The following is a 22,682-nucleotide window of genomic DNA, read 5'->3' as shown; positions in this document are numbered from 1 at the left end:
TCCAAGTATTATTCCGTATTAAAAATGATTAAATTTTAATTGTTTTAATTTCGCTGCCAGTTCAAACAATGGCTATTTCTGAATTTCTCATAGAATATTATCACATTCTTCATCGGCTCACAAGTGTCTGGGGAAGTGTACAGTTAGCCAGTAATAAGACATGTATTTACTTTTAAGCCATTGTTTAAAATATTTTTAGTCTTTAGCCACTGCTTTAATAAACTTTTACCCGCCCGGACGAAAATACTCTTATGCTCATAAAGTTCAGGACCAAGTGTCCTTAACTTATGAGCGTGTTACTGTAAGTTCGGGACTAGCTGTCCTTAATTTATGAGTTTGTAAGTCTAAGTTCAGGATTATCTGTCCTTAATTTATGAGCTTGTAACTCTAAGTTCAGGACTAGCTGTCCTTAATTTATGAGCTTGTAAGTCTAAGTTCAGGACTATCTGTCTTTAATTTATGAGCTTATAACTCTAAGTTCAGGACTACATGTCCTTAATTTATGAGCTTGTAAGTCTAAGTTCAGGACTATCTGCCCTTAATTTATGAGCTTGTAACTCTAAGTTCAGGACTACATATCCTTAACTTTTGAACTTGGAACTCGAAGTTCAGGACTACCTGTCCTTAATTTATGTGATTGTAACTCTAAGCTAAGGACTACCAGTCCTTAATTTCTGTGCTTGTAACTCTAAGTTAAGGACCAAGTGTCCTTAATTTTTGAACTTCGCACTCTAAGTTCAGGACCAAGTGTCCTTAAATTATGAGCTTGTTACTGTAAATTCAGGACTAGCTGTCCTTAATTTATGAGCTTGTAAGTCTAAGTTAAGGACTACTTGTCCTTAGTTTTTGAGCTTGTAACTCCAAGTTTAGGACTACCTGTCCTTAACTTTTGAACTTGTAACTTTAAGTTCGAGACTACATGTCCTTATTTTTTAAACTTGGAACTCTAAGTTCTGGACTTCTACTCATTCAAACAAAGAGAAAAAGAAATATGGGATGAAATACTAAATCCAAAAGCCGTGTGTTCTAATTATGGGATAGCCATTCCAAAAAGAAATTGCGTTCTGAGATAAAAGCTAAGGCGAGATATCTATCCCTACTTTCTTTATTTTTTGTTACTTTGATACCTAGGAAGACGGAGAGACCGGCAAGGAAGAGAACATGGACGGAAAAAAGATAGAAGAAAGGGTAACACCGTCTTTTCATATTAATTTTAATAGACTAATGGCTACTTTTGCTCAAAAAAGTAAATACCACTTTAAAAAGTAGCTATTCCACGCAATTTTTACTCCCATATCATTAACATTAAGGCCCCAGAAACCGATCTCAACCGGTAAGAGGTTTACTAGTTTGATGGTAAAAATTTTACGTTGTATCCTATTTGGTCACTCCAATCCAATTTTTTCAAAAAAATTAACTGGTACCCAATATTAGGTAACCTCATACAACAGCTTATTTTCCGTTTCTTTTCTCTTTTTCTTTCTTCTTTTTAGTTGTTGTACAATAATATTTTCCAATATATAGTAATTGAAGTATAATGCTTTAAAGAAGTGGGTCTTAAATTTCGAATATGAAACGTGACTTTTAAATCAAATGAGTGTTGTTGGAAACGCTTGAAAATATTGGCAAATCACCATTGTTGCAAAATGGATTTGTTAGATTTATTGTTGATTTGGTATTGACAAACTGATGATTGAGGTTTATTTTTTATGATATTTAAAACTTATATTACAAATTTAAGCTCATTTGGAGTAGATTTGGATGTTGAATCATGTATTAGATTGTTGAGATTCGAAAAATAAGTTTCTTTTTCTCGGCGAAAAAAATTTCAATTCAAACTTTGTACTTTAGACACACATCACTGAAGTTGGTTGCACTTCAGTAATAACTCTTAAGTGCAAAAGTGACTGCACTTAAGACACACAGTGTCTGAAGTGTAACCAATTTTTTTCATGCACTTGAGTCACGTGTGTCTGAAGTGCAGGCAAAACTAGGTGTACTTCAGTTTCAGTCAGATGTTGCTGCACGCGAGTCATTATTGTCTGCAGTACATTCATGTATAGACCTCCCAACTTCAAACAAAATTTATAATTTCAGCCGCGAACTTTCCGCAAATTTTGCTATTTCAATCACGTATGTTTGAGGTTGTATCTTATGTGAGTAAATTTACAAAAAAAAAAAAAAAAAAAAATTGAACTTAAGGGCACGGCTTAAACATCAGTCCCAAAATCTAGTATTTGTGCAATTCCCCAGTTCCCCCAGTTCAGTGTGCCGACTTTTGGCCCTGGCGTGGTTCTTGACGTTGACTATACCATTGGACAAGAAAAATCCAGGTTCTTTACTGAGGCTCTTGAGGGTAAATAATTCGAAGAGCTATGTGGAGATAGTCATGGAAACCGAGGTACTATAAAGAATCTTTTCTGAATTTTATTTCAATCACCTCTATGAAAATATTAATCTTAGCTCAACAAATAACGAAATTTAATTGTTACGCCAGAAATATATTGGAAGCGATTTAGTTATATGTTCAACAGGACTTTTTTTTTGTCAATGCGGAATGAAAACTGAGAGTACAGAGTATTAACCATTAACAAGTACAATAGAGTCCATCCTGGACATCCAGTTTAATCATAAGAAACCAGTTGGTGACCACTATTGCAAAATCCACGTGTCAAGTAACACCAGTTTGGAGTAGTAACTTGCTATGCTACTTGTAAAGTATTTCTTTCCATTTTTTAATTAAGAAAAACATCTACAAGACTAATTCCAAATATGAGAACATGGAATAGAATGAGACAACTATTCACACGAAAAGGAAAACAGTTGTCTTTCCGCATGTTTAATGCATGATAAAATAAATCAGGAAGACAGGCACATTTGCCCTCAAAACGATGACTTTTGCTGGATTACAACAGAATGAAAATAAAAAATCACTTATGAGCTACCGGCAGGGACGCTTGGCATCCTACGCTCCCGGAGATGCATTGTTGATGAGAGCAACTCGGTGATATAAGCATCACAATGGAGATAACAGAAAGACGGCCAAGTGAAAGAATAGGTCCACGATGGAGATAACCCAGAGATGACTATGTGAAAGAATCAACGCCTAAGCGACGGTCAACCAGAAAGAGCAAAACCTTCTAGAGTAGCCTAACAGCAATGAGCAAGCTTGTATGTTGGCGAGCAGTTTCCTGTACATTACGAGACTGTTCCTTCCAACAACTGTCCTACCTCCAAGCACACCAGTAACACCTTGTATGTCCATTAACATGTACAACAAAATGGTCATCCAGCACTGTTGGCAACCTCCGCAGCACGCTGTCTCATCATTTCCATAACAGCAGCCCGCCGCCGAGAATCAGACTGCTGTTGCAGCCTCCGAAGATGTTCTTTCAAATCTCTGCATGAGTGGTAATAAAGTTGCAAATTTTATGTTGTGAATAAGAGTTGGCTGACATCAACATAGACAAAAGGACCAAAACAAGGCGATTGCAGCGACATTATAAATTATTTTACTTCTCTTGAAAATTATTTATTTATTACTATTACAACCACCACCTGAATCTCAAGCTGGATGAGTCGGCTAAATGAATTCTCACTATCCATTTTACTCCATTTGGAACATAGGCGTATCCATGATTTCAGGAGGATGGGTGTACTGCTACCATTTAATTTCATACTATAAAATTTTGCCATGACAATAACTTGACAAGCTACAGTCAATCATAGCATCATTATTTATAGTTACAAATACTTGGCTCCATATAGCAAACACTATTCAAAAGGAGAATGCTAAATGAAGAAAGAGAGAACTTGAATTGAAAAGATTCAAAACCAATTTAGAATTTCGAAACAGAAAAATAGGAATTTAATAACTCAAAGAGTGAACCAAAAAGAGAAGAACGAAAGGGAAAAAAAGAAATAGAAAAGAACGAAAAAGGAGAAACAAAAACAGGCTTTCAATAGGATGGGGGGCATGGGATTCGAACTCTAGACCTAGGGGCAAAGGTGCACACAGCCACCACTGCACCAAATGCTCTCTTGAGCATGAGTTCCCATATGCTAATGTAAGTAATATTACCAGGAAAAAACCAGTGCAATACACATTCTAGGGTGCATGAATTCGCGTGAACCATGCCCCTCCACGTGGATCCTTGCCTGATTTGGAACCATTTCATTAGAATATCCAATTTGCAGATCAGGTCCAATATTCAATAACTTGTTTATTAATATTATCAATTGTTATTTTTAAATAGTAATTACAAACACCTATACTGCAAAGCAAAAGCCAACTGACCTACCACCAAGGCTTATAGCATAGTGGTACCAGTGAGAGTCTCCCACACAATAGGTGTGAGTGTGATTCCCACTCCCTTTACCCTTCCCTGGTCCCCCCCTAAGTAATGAAATTTTGTTTTATTAAACAAAAACCCAACTGACCTGCACCGTGGCACATGACACTCAGATTCCTTGCATGCACGAGCATGAAGTTGAAGTAGATACCACATCTTCTTACAGAGAACACAACCTCCTGAAGCACGTACTTTGCACTGTATACCATGGCGGAAAAGCCCCTTAACTTTCCGACAGTTTGGATATTGACAAAGAGAAGAGCGGCATTGAGAAGCATGCACCAAAAGGTCAAGCATCTTCCTAAGCTGCAGAGTCAAATGAAAACCATTTCAGACTTCAGATGTCAAGCATAAACAAAGAGATAAACATAGTCACAAGAATGTTATTCCTACACAATTAAACCAAGAGGATAATGCCTAACCCTGTTATGAATTGCTTATCTTGATGAAATGGAAAAAAAGTTGATATTTGAAATTGGGCACCTTTGAACTGAGCAAAATACATACTGTCTCCAGGGAGAGTTCATAACAGTTTTTAAACTGAAGTCCAGATGCCAAGAGCTTGTAGTCGTGGTGCAAAAAGAATAGGCTCCCATAAGTAGATGATATTATCATATAAGCTAATGACCTTTACAATTATACACCTTAAAGCACTACCAGTTAGGTGGCTTTATTTGGATTTGTTACTGTGACATTTTACCTCGTAATTTCAGCAACTTCTAGGCATGTTTAGCACATCAGTTAACATGTTACTAAAAGGGGGGAAATATCATCATGTGTTCTGTAAAAGTATCAATGTTTTCCATGTAATAACTTTGGGAGAGATTAAACATCTCAAATAATATCATATCATGCCGACAGGAGGCATCTTTTGGTTCTCCACAGCAAGAGTTGAGAAAGTTTTGAGTAACAGAGAAAATCAGAAAACCACAACTAATATTAATAGCCAAGGAGAATGCACCTGCAGAACTCGTAGTTGCCTAGCCTTCTTTATTCTGAGCATCACGCTCAGCAATGGATGGATGATTAGTTAACTTGTGAGGATGATCAATTCCACCATCCTTCTGATAACAAGCATTACACACATCATAATCTGGGCAAACTTCACACCGCCAACCTTGACCTGCTTCTATGTCAAGATGACAAATATTGCAAGTTGTCACAAATGCTGGTGCAGTCGGATTATGAAGGTGGTAAAGGACCATCATTGAGGAATGTTTAGCACGCCGCAGGGTATCATATTGGTAATGGTTTCCTTGACAAAGACTCAAAAATGCCTGCCTTGTATCAAAAAACTCGCTCTCAAGAATTTCATCTTTATCCTTGGTATCATCAGTTACTTCAATTTCACTCTGCAAAAGTTATTCCTCAATCAACAAAATCTACAATATAGCAATACCTATCAGAACAAAAACATAAAAAACTACTTACGGGATAAAGTATATGTGTGTCCTTGTGATAGATAGGATGTCTTTCTCTGTCTTCAAGTTTCTGCTCAACTTCATAACACCTAAAGAGTAGCAGCACAGTTAATTGTTACAAAAAAAAAAAAAAAGTTGTGCAAGAACGTACGAGCTGTCATATTCTAAGACTATTCTGCAATGCGCAGCATGCATAAATGGGGAAATTATATTGCAGATATATGCAAGTTCATGTACCAATAAAAATAAACTCAGGAATGTGGCACTGGTTGAAACCAAGCTTCCAAATGCTTACTTTGGTACCAATCAAAATAACATATATGCAAGCTCATGTATTAAGAATGAGAGAACTCAAAGGGTCTGCCATGCTTTGAGAAAACTACTGTTTATGTTCAGTTCACAATCGGCGCTCAAACTATAAATGTTATACCTTAGACTGCTCTTTGTCTGGAGTAATAAGAAACGACGGATAATGCTGATAGCTTATCTGATTTTTGATATTCTCTACATTAACTTTTCTTTCTCACTTTTGTTGTGTACTCTGTATTCTACACTTCTTTACCTTTCTTCTTCAACACTCACAGGGTGCCTTTAACATTACTAAGAAAACTACGAAGCCCAAGGTTTTTGGCGATATTGGTTCATGAATATAGCTTAGCAGTCACTTATAAATTAAAAGTCCCTACAGATAATAAATGAGAAGAGAGAAAATGACTTTTTGTTACACATGAAAAAAGACTCTCCAAGTACTTTTGGTCTTGCTTATTTTTTCTGTGTCCCCTTTTCAGATGAGGAGAAGATCAGGCATTCGTATTTCACTTTCAAGCGCGTAATAAGTATGACTCTGTATAGAACAGAAAAGTTTTACTACTCCAATAATGAAATGAGAGAGGCGAGACTCATACTTGTCACAAAGCTGAAAGTTCTTGCATTGATTGCATACCCAACGATTTCCGGACACCATTAGAATACAACAATGAGTACATGCATGCTGTAGGTGGACCATAATAAAATCTTCCTTCATTGGAGAAATAGTTTCACCAAGCTGTGACAAGTGGAAATTTGTGAGGACAAACAAAAGTGCACACAAGAAGATTTACAGTACATCAGCTTTCAACACAGGAAAATAATAATCAGTGCTTGATAAGAGAATAGCAATATATTCAGAACTGCAAGCCATAAACCGCGACGTATCTTTTGATGAGTACAAAACATATTAACAACAATCAGTCAACAAACAGTCAAAGAGGAAGTAGAAAGAAGACTAGAGTAAAAGTATTTAAAGGCTAAAATTACTTTGTGCATTAGAAGTATATCCTTAGATGCATTTCCAGAAAGATCAGATTGACCAGACGCTTTAAGAGCTCTTTTTGATATAGTCTTCTTAATAGATCCCTTCTTATGTTGTTTCCTCCCATCTTCTTCTTGTTGAAGTTGATAAATCATATCCTCTGCTGCACCAGGCCAATAGTCCCCATCAAAATATGGCAGGCGAGCTGCAGTAACTTTAGTTTTACATTCGCCCGTGGAAATGAAGAAATGGTCATATAAATTTGTGAGATCTACAACAATATTTTCCTTCAAAGCTTTTCTTAACATTGATAAATACCTGAAATATAAAAAAGTGAACCTAGTCAAGTACATGTACCCAAAAGGAGCAATATTACCTCACCACATTAGAAGTTCATCAAAACAGATAACCAAAGTTTCGACTGAAGGACACTTTCTAAAATTTGATAACAAGTAAAAATATTATTAAACTCACCACTCTCTGAGCTTGTCAGATTTTGGGGTTTTCTGGATTTCCGGGTGGCAATATAATATATAATCTTCACCCTTCAGTGGAGGACAAGCCCATATATAGCAACTTGTGAAACCACGCTTTTTGCAATATTCTAAATATCCAATCTGGAATAAGATCAGAATAGCATGAATACAAATATAAACCGATAATAAAGATAAAGAAATCAACATATAAAACTGATGGCAGAAAAAGATTACCAAAATTTCATGGTACACAAATGTACGAAGAGCCTCGCCACTCACTGCTTTGATCTCTGGCCTGAAATATTTGACAGAATCTAGATACGAGAGATAAACACGACGATGATTTGGTTGTGCGCATTCAGATCCAAATTCCTGAACATACATGCCAAAGAGGCACACTTCTACACCTTCAATTTTCTGAAATAACAATAACACCTGAAGGATGCAACTTATTAGTTCAGCACTCAAAACTCTTATCACCTAATTGCAAGAGAAATGAGCAAGGAAATGACAGACGGAGATCTTAGGACCTAATGCTTGACCTAACATCCTAAGACAATATAATAGAGCATAATGGTTACGCAGAATTTATCCAGCCGTCCTCAACTACTTGATTGGCAAGTAGTTGATTAATTGATAACGAATTGAATTAGTCCACCGTTTTATTCCCCTAACTGTCAAAACTAACCTCCCAATCCAACTATTGACTAGACTTTATGGATGAAAAGGCTTCCCCAAATAATCTCTTCCTACAGCGCTGGAAGCAATTTTAAAGGTCAAGGATATGGAGGGATAATTTACGTAAGGGAAGGACAAAATGAATGAACATGGAGTGAACCAAGCCAAGATACCATCAACTTTTACCTATATAAGGCTCTTATTGCACACGAGGAACACATAATGGCGTGCATGTTATAGAGATGTCTCACACCAATAATTTATCAAAAACAATGTCTCACAAACCAATAATCCGTTCTGTACCAACTGATTAGATCTATTTCTAACGTATGAATATCTGGTATAAACACATCTCAAATTCATTTCAATCCTTGGAACCAAAATGTCCACAACAATTAAGTGATGGTCGGATAGTTTTTCAGAGAAACTTGTTACAAATATTTCTAAAACATTTAGTGCAACACAATGTGTTTCAATCACTGTTATTGGAAACACTTGTGGCAGTGCGAGATGTTTCCTGAACTCATAAAACTAGAATAGTAACCTATTATTATATAAACTTTCAACCAAACCCCTTTTAGTATGTGAATATTTTACTACTATCCTTGAAACAACATGCATTAATTTAATACAAAAGCATTTACTATATCAATATAAGAATATATATTTAGAAAAAAAACAGAGTGAAAAATAATTACTCCACAATTTGGTGAATATAACATAAGATTAAATGAATTCTAAAAAATCATAACATAATCATAAGAAAGAAAATGTGAAATTGGAAAAGAATACTCAGGAAAAAAGGAGAGCTCAAGGTAATATTAAAAAGTATGCGCCTAGTGCAGAAACAAGTTTGGCTTGCTTTGGTTTGTTTCAAACAACAAACACATACCAACCTTTCAATTTGTGTCTAATTTTGTGAATATGTTCCTTTTCAGAACCAAACAACTCTGATTTGCAGTAAACAAAAAAGGGTAGAAACGTACCTTTGATTTATATGGGAACTCCGGCGGATAATTCTCTTCTTGAAAGATCTCGAGAAACCTTGATTTCACTTCCAACTTTTTGTCCACTGATGACACAATCCTTACAACAAGCCCTTCAGCACCAGGAACCTGTTAAATCGACAACACAAGCAGAAGTAGAAATGCATAAGTAAACATTTACTGACAAAAATATCAATAAACAGAACTTGGAAGAAACATCCAAATAAGATATCTTCCAAAATGTTTCTTTACTTTATAATGAAAAAGTTTAAGCAATCGAAACAGTTCAATCCACAAGCTAATTTATCTCCATACGGGGATTATGACATCAAAGCTAATATTTATCTCAGTACTTAATATTTTCTAAGATTGAACACGCATATGAGGTTTTCCAAAGATAAGGAAACACATTATAACTGAAAAATCAGAAGACAAGATACTTACTTCTATGTCACATTTCTTTAGCAAGCTGTTCCATACTCTGGACTTAAGTGTAAATAACTATACTGGTTAAAATTAGTGAATGCAGCATCCACCACAGAGACTAGTGTGAGTTTTACAATGTTTAGACGTACCAACTTTTCTCATAGCATGACATCTATCTTAGAGCTGTTTTCGACTTTACTATACAGAGGAGGCACCCCCTTGATTGACGACTGTCAATCAAAACTATATGCCCATTTATCTATCACAACGATGCATTCGGTGTCCACCAGTATAAATATATCACGCTCTCTTATTAAAATCATGAAACTTCTAACACGTGGGCTGTAGCGTTCAAACTCAAGCAAATTGACTTACCTCATCATAACTTTTTCCTTCACGTCTTGCTCTCTCCTGCCTTTCGTGCTTCAAACGCTTAACTAATCGTTGCTCAATATGGTCACTGAGAATTGTACGAGGCAGATCTTTTGCTCCAAGAACAGCACTTTGTGGTAAGGGCTTACGCTCACCTCTTTCAACCTCTATAATATAGCAATTTGGACAGGTATACTCAGCTTGCCCACCATCATTTCTCCTACCATTGAACAATGCACAAATCTGATGTTGCCAAGCTTCACACTTATCACATTGAACCCACTGCACAAAGCAGAAACTTTTAAGATTTAACAAATATAATAAAACTAGTCAAAATTCAGAACAAGAGAAACATTGTGTACTGCCGAAAAAGTGTATAGAGCTGGATTTTCAATTTTATTTCTTCAATAATAAGATATTCTGAAGTAAATCCTAAAAAGTGAGACACAAATACCCATTCTTCAGTTTCCTCATCATTTTTCTTTTTCTCCATCCTCGCCTTCGGAATAGTGGTTCCATCAACAACAATGGTGTCTCCACGAGCCTCATTATAGCATGGAATGCAGAAGTAGTGTCGAGTATCACCAGTTCCAATCGTATAATACATTGCATTTCGTTTAATACGAGCACCACAAGGAGTACAATATATAGGCGGAGGTTCGAAATTTAGCTTCTCAACTGCACATAATTGACATGAATTTTCACTCATGGAATGTTCCATAGCTTGATTTTTTTCTGCTTTTGCTTTGCTCTGTGAAGGAAAAAAAACAAAATATCATTCCATGAAATGATAACACATACCGATCAGAAAATAAACCAAAAATGTCAGTAGAATATATGCCACAGATACTGATAACGCAGATATGTTTCCTACCACGTCCTTAATGAAAAGTAAATTTAAAAAATGAGGTTTTGATCGTGCTAGGTGAGTTGGAAAACTCAAGGAGTCAGAGGGATTTTGGGTTTTGTAGGCGTATTAGGAGCGAGGAGGTTGAGTGGGCTATGTGGAAGATGAGCGGAGGTAAGGCAACTGGGCCGGACGAGATCCCTGTGGAATTTTGGAAAGAAGTGGGCCGTGAAGGCTTGGAGTGGCTTACTGGTTTGTTTAATGTCATTTTCAGGACGAAGAAGATGCCCGAAGACTAGCGGTGGAGTTTAATGATCCCATTGTATAAAAACAAATATGATATCCAGGACTATAACAACTATAGGGGTATCAAGCTGCTGAGTCATACTATGAAAGTTTGGGAGAAGGTGGTGGAGAGAAGGGTGCGACGTAGTGTTACTATTTCCGAGAACCAGTTCGGATTTATACCGGGACGGTCTACTACAAAAGCCATTCACCTTGTGAGGAGATTGGTGGATCAGTACAGGGAGAGGAAGAAGGACTTGCATATGGTATTCTTGGATCTAGAGAAGGCCTATGATAAAGTCCTGAAAGAAGTTTTATGGAGATGTATGGAGGTTAGCGGTGTCCCGGTGGCGTACATTAGGGTGATTAAGGACATGTACGAGGGAGCGAATATTCGGGTGAGGACTGCAAAAGGAGACTCGGATCATTTCCGAGTGGAGATAGAGTTACATCAGGGATCGGCTCTTAGCCCGTTTTTGTTTGCCTTAGCGTTAGATGTTCTGACGCGACACATACAAGGGGAAGTGCCATGGTGTATGCTATTTGTTGATGACATAGTTCTGATTGACGAGACGCGTGGCGGAGTTAACGCCAGGTTGGAAGTTTGGAGACAGACGCTGGAGTCTAAAGGTTTCAAGTTTAGTAGGTCAAAAACTGAGTACTTAGAGTGCACGTTCAGCGATGGGATGTATGAAGAAGTGGAAATGAAGATTGGTACTCAGGTCATCCCCAAAAGAGATAGTTTCAAGTATCTTGGGTCTATTATTCAAGGCAACGGGGAGATCGACGAGGATGTTACTCATCGTATTGGAGCGAGGTGGATGAGATGGCGGCTAGCCTCGGGGGTTTTGTGTGATAAGAATGTGCCACCTGGACTTAAGGGCAAGTTCTACGGAGTGGTGGTTAGACCGACTATGTTGTATGGGGTTGAGTACTGGCCCGTTAAGAAGTCCCATGTCCAGAAAATGAAAGTAGCTGAAATGAGGATGTTAAGATGGATGTGTGGACATACCAAGAAGGACAGGATTAGGAATGAAGTTATTAGGGACAAGGTAGGAGTAGCATCTGTAGAGGACAAGTTGCGGGAATCGAGGTTGAGATGGTTTGGGTATGTGAAGAAGAGAAACATAGATGCTCCGATCAGGAGGTGTGAGGGGTTGTTCATGGCGAGTCTGAGGAAGGGAAGGGGTAGGCCTAAGAAGTATTTGGGAGAGATAATTAGGCAGGACATGTCGTTGCTTCAGCTTACCGAGAATGTGACTCACGATAGGAAGGTGTGGAGGTCGAGGATTAGGGTTGTAAGTTGACTGATAGTAGTGTGTTCCTCCTAGGCTTACCAGTAGTACTAGGATTATTTTTGTATTATCTTATCATGGTTCTTTATTATTACATGTTGTGTCATTCGCGCTCGTTACCATATTACATTGTTGTTATCATTGTTTGCTACTTGGTTGCTTTATCTTATCTCCACTGTTCCTTGAGCCGAGGGTCTATCGGAAACAGCCTCTCTACCTTTATAAGATAGGGGTAAGGTCTGCGTACACACTACTCTCCCACGACCCCATTTATGGGATTACACTGGATTTGTTGTTGTTGTTTTGATTGTCTTCTGAAGTTTCTAAGAGGGTGAAAGACTCATTTAAGATTTTTTTTCTTTTTGATAACGGTACAAGGAAGACTCATTTAAGAATTAAAACAGCAGTAAGTGTCCTCGTAAGAGTAGGTGTATCATTTCTCATCAACTATAAATACATAGACCTTGTATTCCTTAGGTCCTAACCTTACCTCCTGAAGGATTATAATTCGCTACTTCCGGCTTACACATACTAGACAGCAAATAACATTTAAAAAAATAAATCAAGAAGGTAACATATTTGTATATTAATATATAGACTTCACAAAAACTGTGAAGTCGCCCATAATTACAAAGAGGAGTGCATAAAAACAAACACTCCTAATCATTGTTTCTCAGCTACATATATCAAAACTAATGCTATATTACTTTGAGGGTGTATCTTCTTGAAAGAAAATTCAGATGGAGGGCGATATATAAGGAAAATATTTTAAGAATCAACAAGCAGAACAACAAATAATTTTGGAAGTCATTTTATCTCACTACAATAACTAGGTGTATGGAAAAAAAATAACGAATAAACCATGAATGCATAACTCTGGAAAACTTGGCCAAGATTAGAATTGCTACCAGTTTCTCAAAACATGTATAGATCTAGTCTTTTAAGCAACCACCACCCATTTTCTAAAGCAATCATTACCCCTAACTATACTACTTTGAGGGTGTATCTTCTTCATAGAAAACTCAGCTAGAGGCGATATGTTTAGGAAATTATTTTATGACTCAGCAAGCAGAACAGCCAATACATTTTTAGTCATTTCATCTCAATGCAATAACTAGGTACATGCAAAGCTCAGTTAATAAACCATGAATGCATAACTTACGCGTTCAAGGTTTCATAAAATTGAGTTTTGCATGTACCTAGTTATTGCATTGGGATGAAATGATTAAAAGTGTATTGCTGTTCTGCTAGCTCGCATAACTCTGAAGAAGTTCTCCAAGTTTAGAATCATTACAAATTTCTCGAAACATGTATGCGTCTAGTCTTTTATGCAATCACCATTGGTCTTCTAAGGGAGGTCCCCAACACCATGATTTTGACTAATACTCATTAAAAAGCTGTTATTACGAAAGGATTTAAAACATCAATCACCAACTCATTTTGAAAAATATGATGCAAATGTGTATAGCAGAACTCATGACTAAAACAACGGGATCCCCACCCTCAACAACTAACAATAGCGCGAAAGACAGACCTGGCCAACCCATCGCCTCAGACCAATAATGTGTTCTCGGACTTGCTCTGGGGTGAATAATTCAGTCATTGACACACCCTTTATTGTAGGTTTCCCAGACTTGGATCCACTTGTGCTTTCACAGGTTGCTGATGTAATTTCCTGTTTAGGCTGATCCATGTCCTTTTCAGTCTTAATATTTCCCTGTTTCACAAGAGAAGCTGCACTACTTGATACAGCAGAATCAAGAACAGGTTTTTGAATGCAGGTATCATCCAAATTATCCGTTCGTATATCTATACTCCCGGGACTGACTTGCACAGCATTTGCAGGAATTTCTATCATTATGTCAGTAACTTCAGATTTCATTGCGACAGCATTGCCATGCTGTTCAACGAGGTGGGCATTTTGGGTAACAAGAGACTCACAGGCGGAAACTGGCATAAAACGATTTTCTGTTTCCAAGATGAGAGATTGAGAAGGTGGCTCAATCTTCGTACGCTTAAGAGAAGGCTGCAAATCTTCTGTTTGAGCCGACACCGAACTCAGCTTGGCAGTCAACCTGGAAGCAATTTCACCAGCATCATAGGATCTACAAGTACCATTAGGAGGATTGGGCATATCAGAATTACAGCCAGGACGAGCAACTTTTTGTTGTGCGTGTACAAATTTCCTGACAGGAATACAAACAGGACAGCTTAGATCTCTGCACCGTCTGTAGTGGTTAATTAAGACCCTCGTTGTAGGACAACGAGGATATTTACAGTCAAAGTTACTGCATCCTTCCATATGCTTCACTAGTTTTTGAGCTTTTATGCAATTCTGCTCTGGACATTTCCCTTCAGGAGCAGAACATCCACGTGCATGAATCAAAAACAATAGCCACCTCTGCTGATTGAAATATTGTCGTTCACGAGGAAGATTATTAGATCTGCAGATGGAGCTGCTCGAGTTATTGGTGGCAACTGCTCTACTACCAAAAGGTTGACTAACCGGAGATCCCTCAGTAGACAGATTATTTGGATAAGCTTCATCCTTCCTGGAAGTTCTCTGACACAATTCCTCCTGTGCATTTTGCTTATTTGAGAAGCTACCTGGTATTTGACTCCCATCTTGCGATGTGGAATACCATTGACCCTGAAATACTGCATCTGAATGAACCCCATTAGAAAAAAAGTTGAAACAACTCTTAGAATCAGTAACAAACTGTTGCGAATTCAATAATTGCTGCATTTGTTCTGAAGGCTGAGACACTGACAAACGAATAACCTAGACAGAGGAGGGAGCAACTGAGTACCTTTAGAATGGTCTTCAACTGAATTTGACTGAAACTGATTTATGTTAGAAAACTGAAATTGCTCAGTATTGACCCGAGAATGTTGGGCTTCATCATGATTTCCAGGCTCAGACTTTACCCGAATACCAAGATCAGAAGGTAGCTGAGCTTGAGCAAAAGTATTGCTCCTTGACAAAAGTTGGTGCTGCTGACTTTGCAGCTTCTGTTGAGGTTGAACAAATTGACGTTGCTCCTGGAACTGCTGAGGCGGCTGTTGACAATGTTGATGCTGATAGGAAGATAAATGGTTATCTCCCAGTGAATGCTGGGACTGAAAGTTCATCTTCGCTGACTGATCAACTGGTTGAACCTTTATATTTGGCATCTGCTGAGAGGCAGTCAAGTTTGATTGATTGGTAATCAAAGGAGAGTTTATTTTGGACATGGACTGTAAGGATACAGCACGGGGGTTTTGATTATTCATGACCATTCCCACAGAAGAAACAGGAAGACACAAGTTTCCAGACCCCGATGTATCTGCATGATTGACACCATATCTATCACCTGTCATACAAAAAAGACAAAATAGCACTCGCATATTATTTGAAGCTTGAAAACAATCAGACTGCAGGAGTTATTTTATCAGTACTTGTTGAGAATGGGGGCACCTTGCATTAATGGCTGATGCTGTTGATCAAAATGCTGCGGTAATGACTTTGGAGAGTTCCCATATGTGGTTGCTGGTATATAGCTCTCAGAGGCTCCTGAACCATTCAATAAGTGCAAATTGTTCCCAATCATCCCAAGTCCCCCATTCAGAGACCCAGTCTGTCCATAGGATCTATTCTGCAATCCTGACCTGATTCCACCACCCACATGGCTGCCAACTGTATGCAGTATTCGGCTGTTTTGATTTTGTTGCAGCGGCTGTGAAACAATTGTGGAATCAACACTAGAAAATGCAGCAATACTACTGGGTGATTCCAAACTCATGGAAGACTGTACACTAGTGTTGCCATTCAGATTAGCACCACAGTTGGTATTAAACCCAGGAGTGGGGATCATTTGACTTGTCATTCTTTGTCCACTCATTGATGGTGCCAAATTATTCCCACCCGAATTGACCAAGAAATTGGAAGTTGGCTGTTGATATCCATTTGTCAAACACCCTGCAAGGATGAGTTCCGTTACTGCAAAGTAAAATAAATCCCTAAATTGCCTAGAAAATAATTATACCATGTGCAGAACCAAAGAAGAAACAAATGTACCACTGGAAGAAACATTAGCCATTGGCAAGAAGCTACCAGAGTTGACAGTAGAAGATGCAATGGTACTCCCAGAAGCCATTGAACTGTCAAAAGATGATGTTCCAATCAGGGCCGAATTTACACCTTGCGCCATACCCGGAGTTGGTATCATTGTACCAATGGGTCCAGAAGAATTAACACGAGAGACACGCTGATTATGATTATTCATTCGAAGGCCTTTAATCAGGCCATGTAAGCGGTTCTCCAAAGTGTTGAGATTCAAATACTCCTCCTAACAGCATGACAAAGTGCTAAGTCAATGAGCAAAATAAATAGAATGTCTTTTCATCATAGCAGAAACACGTCAAAACATACATAAAGAACAGAAAATAACAAACCTTTGTTGAGGCACTTTTAAACAAGCCCTCTTCCAGGCGTTTAACTATATCCATAACCTTCTTCGGAGGTTTCTCATGGGCTTGCTGCCGCTGCATGAGATAATCATAGCTGAAAAACAACAAGGTTGCAAAACTCTCATCAGTTCTTACCATCATAAAAGTTGCCAGGATTGCAGTAGAATCAATTTCATAAATAGTGGTTAAAGATTTTAAGCGAGTTTAGAAGAAAGATTATGAACAACATAAGAAGCAAGCATCTATTGGAATAAGCTTAGCAGAGGAAACATGAAATTAATGAACCAATAGGCTGTCTGGACCAATGAATAGCAGAGTCATCAAAAGCAGCCAAATAATTCAAGATAATAAAACTCTTCACTTGGCACACAGAAAATATCTGCCCACTAAATGAATCATAGAGTCATCAAAAGCACACAAATAATATAAGAAAATAAAAGCTCTTTGCTTTGGGGCACAGAAAATATCTGCCCACCAAATTATATGCACTTCCATGCATGTTATCAGCCAATAATAGTAAAAAAAGGGAAAAAATAAACTGATCAATGATAGTCGTGTGCAAAAATTAATATTCACCAAAAGGGGCTGACCATACCATCAGCATAGTAAACGTCGAATGACTTGCATTACAATAGAACCTCTTAAAATCCATATATCAACATATCTCGCATGCAAGCAGAAAAACAGATAGTAAATCTGTACCAGATGCCCCTCTGCAAATTTAAGTGGTTCATGAACAGTGCCTCAAAGTTCTCTCCTTAATCCTTCTTTCATTGTTGTATTTAAATAGGAAACACCATACTCCACCATTCTGTAGTAAAAGATGCACCCTAGAAGGATCTCGTAACCAACAATCGACTTGTAACAAGTTTTTACACTAACCTCAAAGAACAGCTTGCACTGAGGCACCTCTCAAAACGTAAAGTAACTGAGAAGGAGAGTCATAGCGGGGAGCCGAGCAAATGAATACGTATCATATCAGTTTAACAATCAATGATGCCTCCTTTGTCTTCTGCGCTACTCGGTCACATTTCATTCAAGTATTCGATAAATTGTCTTAAAAGGGTTTTCTAAGACTAGAGGTTCTGTAAGTATTATATTATGTTAAATGCCTAAGAATCAACATGATTTACCACAATCGAGAGGCAATACATGGAAAAGACTAGGCTGTAAAATGACCAAGGACCTACAAATGACATTGAATTCCTACAACGCAGACACAACACAGTTTATAGAACAAACCTTATTCTCATATGACTTCCTGTCATATTCTACAGCAAAACAATATTTTGTTCCAAAAGTGAAGGATAGATAGTTATCCAATATGGCTCATCGAATTTGATAAATTAATTTTCAGCTTTCTCTACCTTCACTAGGTAAGGGTAAGGTATACGTACACACTATCCTCCCCATACCCCACATGTTGGGATATACTGGGACTGTTGTTGGTTGTAATTTTCACAGTGTTGATAAATTAGTCATTAATGGATTTTTACTTCAGTTTATCTACACCACCCAACTCCCACACCCCTCCCAGACAAAAGCAAAAGAATAATGGAAGGAAGGAAGCACCTCTGAAACATTTTAATGGATACAAAGAACATACTTTCTTACATCTTATTTGATATAAATATCCGCGCTTTGGAGAACTCGGGCTCCATATTTGGCATGTTATTATGGATAATGGGATTTTGCATCTGCATAGAGAAAGGATTTCCGCTCTGCTGGGGTAGCCCAGGCAGAGAAGTGCCACTTTGATTTGGAACCTGTCCAGAGATCTGCCCTGACATATGCTGCAAATTCATTTTTATCTTGTATCCTTCCAAAAAACATGTACTTCATAGCACAGCCTATTAGCATTCCATTAAATAGATGAGAATCCCGCACTTTGTTAGCTGAGTGAGCACATACTCATCCAACCATTTCGCCTGAAAATACGCTCACGGTATCTGTAATGCTGCAGTCAAAACAATGCCAAGAAAATCAAGTTAAGGAGTGGTCTACCCGTTGGTCATTGCACATACAAGTAAACGAGGTAAGTGAGGAAGGAGAGAATAATCAAGCAATCTGCTTTAGATTATTGACAACAGGACAATCAACATTACCATAATACACCCGTACAAGTTTAAACTACATCAGCAATGCTCACTATCAAAAAGAAGCTAGCAAATTAAACACAATCAATGTGAAAAATCCTTGTTGTAATTTTTAAGGTGGGGAGAAATTAACAAATTAAGAGAAAAAAAATACATGAACAGACTAAAAGAGCGTGTTTCTCAGTGAGGATAAGAAAAGCCCCAATTTTTTTGAGCTAGCTAAAATCAGCTTCGAATATAGAAATTAACAAGCAACTCAAACATGAGCATAAATCCAAACACCTAATTGATTACATTAGAACATCAAGGTATTGAATCTTCATAAATTCATAAAACGTTACCGAAAATTCACCTGGAATTCGATTAGATTTTTAATGTCGAAAGCAGCAGCCGCTGGCGGAGATGAGAGAGGAGAGCTTATGGGTAGTCAAATGAGGAGGCTTGGAGATCGACGGCGATGGGAGGAGTTAGCGGATGTGGGGTGGAGGTGGTAGGTTGACTGGCCGTGGTTACGATGAGGAGCGGTGATGGCTGATGTCGAGAACCCAAAGGAGACTTGAGAATCGGGAGACGATAGAGTCAAAGGGTGGAATTGGAAAGCTTTGGAGTACGGATGGCTCGTGTATATCAGGGGTATAAAAGTAATTTAACCGTTGCCATTTTTGCCTTTTCTTTTTCTTGTCTTAAGAGAACATGCACAATTTCTCCATCTTAGATGTAATTTCATTTTAAAGATAAAGAATAAACTATTCTTAAAAGGAAATTTTAGCTACTTTTTATTTTATTTTTTATAGCGAAATAGGTATTTATGGTATATAATACCGTTAAGGTGTTAAAAAAGCTAATCCTGTTTTTTCTCTCTCTTTCTTTCGGTTATTCTATCTCAGCAAAATAATTCTTCCTTGTCTCTTCACGATCTCTCTCTCACAGCAAAATTGTGCTAATTGTTAAAGCACGATTCTCTCTCACGTTCAACGTTTTTGCTCCAAATATTCGTGATAAGTATTAAAGTTTTTAGTCGTGGTTCATGCTTCTTCTTTTTCTCTTCACTCTTTTCTTTTTTAATTTTCACCATTATTGGGTTTTCAGCAAAAAACTTCAAATTTCGTCTTCAATGACTGATTCAACAACTCCAAAGAGGGTTACACGAGGTATACCCACTAAAGCACTCAATTTTGATGGGTCATCTTTCGATTTGCGAATCACTCAAGAGGAACCTGTATTTGCAGGTTCATGAACAACCATAAAAGTTGAAAGGCGAACAAAAATACGCAATGACCCTATGAAACAAGATCAATATGAGAAATCATCGAAAAAATCACAGTTCATAATGTTCTTCAAGTTTCTGTACAAAAATTAGATGTATTTATATGTATTTGAGTCCGCATACACTGATTTTAGTTTGTACAGTGATTTTCATTGTTTGTATTTACATGTATTTATATGTATTTGAGTTCATAAAGCAACAATTTTAAATACACCAACAATTCTATCATTATTGTCATAACTCAAAGTTATTTTATGTATTCATGTCTGAGTTCTGTATTCATGTATTCATTATTTTGTATGTACTGTATTTTGTAATAAAATAAAATATATATATATATATATATATATATATATATATATATATATATATATATATATATATATATATATAGTGTGTGTGTGTGTGTGTGTGTGTGTGTGTATGTATTTATGTGTAGAACTCATAAACAACTTACATTAAAAACAATTAAAGTAATGTATTTTGATGTATTCATGTCTGAGTTCTATATTCATGTATTCACTATTTTGTATGTATTGTATTTTGTATACAATGAAGCAACTAAATCATTGTACGAAGCATACTCCTTTATCAATATCCCCTCAGTCGAATAATTGACATAATAATTTTTATTATTTCACTTCCCAGAATGACGAATTAGCACTATTAAACTTGCCATCTAGTAAATCGAATTACTAAATATTCTGTAAATACTTGTATTAATGCCGGGCAGCAAAAATTCCTATCAATGACGGTCAAATCAAAATCTCGAACTATATCAGAAAAAAGAAATTGACTGAATCTATGAAGCTTTGCAGATTATGTTATGTTGAAGTTGAATATACAATGCTCTATTTTTGGTGTTTACCATCTGAAAAATCATTCTAATAAATTGGGTTGATAATGAGGCGTGTTAGAATTGATTTTGTTGAGTTATATTAGGAGTGTATCACGCTAATTGATGTTATTTTTGTTATTAGACAGCTGGACAGACCTATTTTTAAGGTGATTATCGTTACTGTATTCATGAATACATGGCGTAAATACATGTGAATATAGTCGCGTACAGCTGGACTCCCATATTTTTAGGTAATTTTTGCTACTGTATTATTGAATGCAGTAACGTGAATACAACGAATACACTACCGTAATAACTAAATAGTAGTTATATAAAGTAATTATGTATATGGTAGCTATAGGAAGTTAACAACCATTAAACAATAGTGGTTTCTGAAAATTTCTCTTCTTAAAACTACTAGTTGAAAATTTTCAATGGAGCTCAAGTAATTTTATGCAACTTACTAACAAGTAACAAGGCTAATGTCACGACCCAACTTCTGAACAAGCCGTGACCGACACCCGATCACTAAACTTGACCGAGCGAACCATCTGCACTTATCAAATATTTTGTAACTTCAAACTTTATATGCAACAAGGCAATACTTTAACCAAGTACTTTTAATTAATTTAAATATCTAAAATAAACCAACTTTAACACTTTATTCGTAGTAACCACTTAAATGTTGCAAAGTTATTATCCAAAAACACCTGAATCTTGACCCACCGACTGTGTCTATGAAGCCTCTACTGATAAACTGACGCACTGCACAGAACATGATTTCCTGGCCAAATATCTAAGTAAACAAATAAATAGCTAAATAATGACGACTAAAAGGAGTATTCCACGAACAAAAGCGGAGCTCACCAATAGCACTAGAAATGAGGGGAAGTCCTAACACGTAGCCTGCTCGCCTGCAAAATCGGTTCCTACATTATACCGCAAACTAAGTAGGTTCCCAAAAGAAAACGTCAGTAACATCCATTGTACTCAGTAGTCTCAATGACAGGGGATGAAACTTTAATAAAATATATATTACGCGCAAAGATTCTAAATGCATAGAAAATATAAAGCTTCTAAGAACAATTCTAAAATAATTGCATAATAGTAGTTTATGAATATTCTAAAAGAAATTCTTTTCTTTTTCTTTCTAAAAAAAAATACTTCACTTCGTACTTCGGGAGTTCCAACTATCCTGACTTATTTCTGTCTTAGTCACCGTGTGATCGTCACGGGTTCGATCCCAACCTGATCGAATAGGCCCAATCCACGAGGTGCCACTCACTTCATGGTTCTCAGCGCTCATGTATCATACCTTAGCTTGGCTAGGAAAATTCTCAGCAACGAGACCCTCGGCTCGTGTGCTCCCTACTTTGGCACAAGTAGTTCAGGAAGTCAACGCCTTGGTCAGGACCCTCGGCCTGGATGATGACCCCTACTCAGAATAGAGGATACTCCCAAAAAAATACTTTAATGATAAATTGTTCTATGTGACCTCGCTAGGATCTAAATCAACTTCTCAACTTTCATGACCATTCAAGTTTAAATCTTTTCTGTAACATCCTATATATACTCATACTGGTATCCTTAAATATAAAGTATG

General features: G+C 37.1%; 1 protein-coding gene across 1 annotated transcript; it reads right to left on the bottom strand.

The window, feature by feature from the left end:
• Positions 1 to 2,708: 2,708 nt before the first annotated feature.
• LOC107795458 (histone acetyltransferase HAC1) lies at positions 2,709 to 19,585 on the bottom strand. The gene is given in 20 exon segments (XM_016618101.2): positions 2,709 to 3,400; positions 4,441 to 4,658; positions 5,314 to 5,337; positions 5,339 to 5,704; positions 5,784 to 5,862; positions 6,679 to 6,818; positions 7,070 to 7,382; positions 7,539 to 7,681; positions 7,775 to 7,975; positions 9,205 to 9,333; positions 10,006 to 10,284; positions 10,457 to 10,753; positions 13,964 to 15,093; positions 15,240 to 15,606; positions 15,679 to 15,782; positions 15,887 to 16,387; positions 16,487 to 16,757; positions 16,864 to 16,972; positions 18,493 to 18,835; positions 19,327 to 19,585. Coding segments are annotated over 19 exon segments (4,977 nt in total). The 5' UTR covers positions 18,684 to 18,835; positions 19,327 to 19,585; the 3' UTR covers positions 2,709 to 3,285.
• Positions 19,586 to 22,682: the final 3,097 nt, after the last annotated feature.

The sequence above is a fragment of the Nicotiana tabacum genome, chromosome 9, assembly GCF_000715075.1.
Source record: "Nicotiana tabacum cultivar K326 chromosome 9, ASM71507v2, whole genome shotgun sequence".
In the NCBI taxonomy this organism is placed as follows: Eukaryota; Viridiplantae; Streptophyta; class Magnoliopsida; order Solanales; family Solanaceae; genus Nicotiana; species Nicotiana tabacum.
Note: the sequence above shows the minus strand (reverse complement) of the source record. Positions and strands in the feature narration are given on the sequence as shown.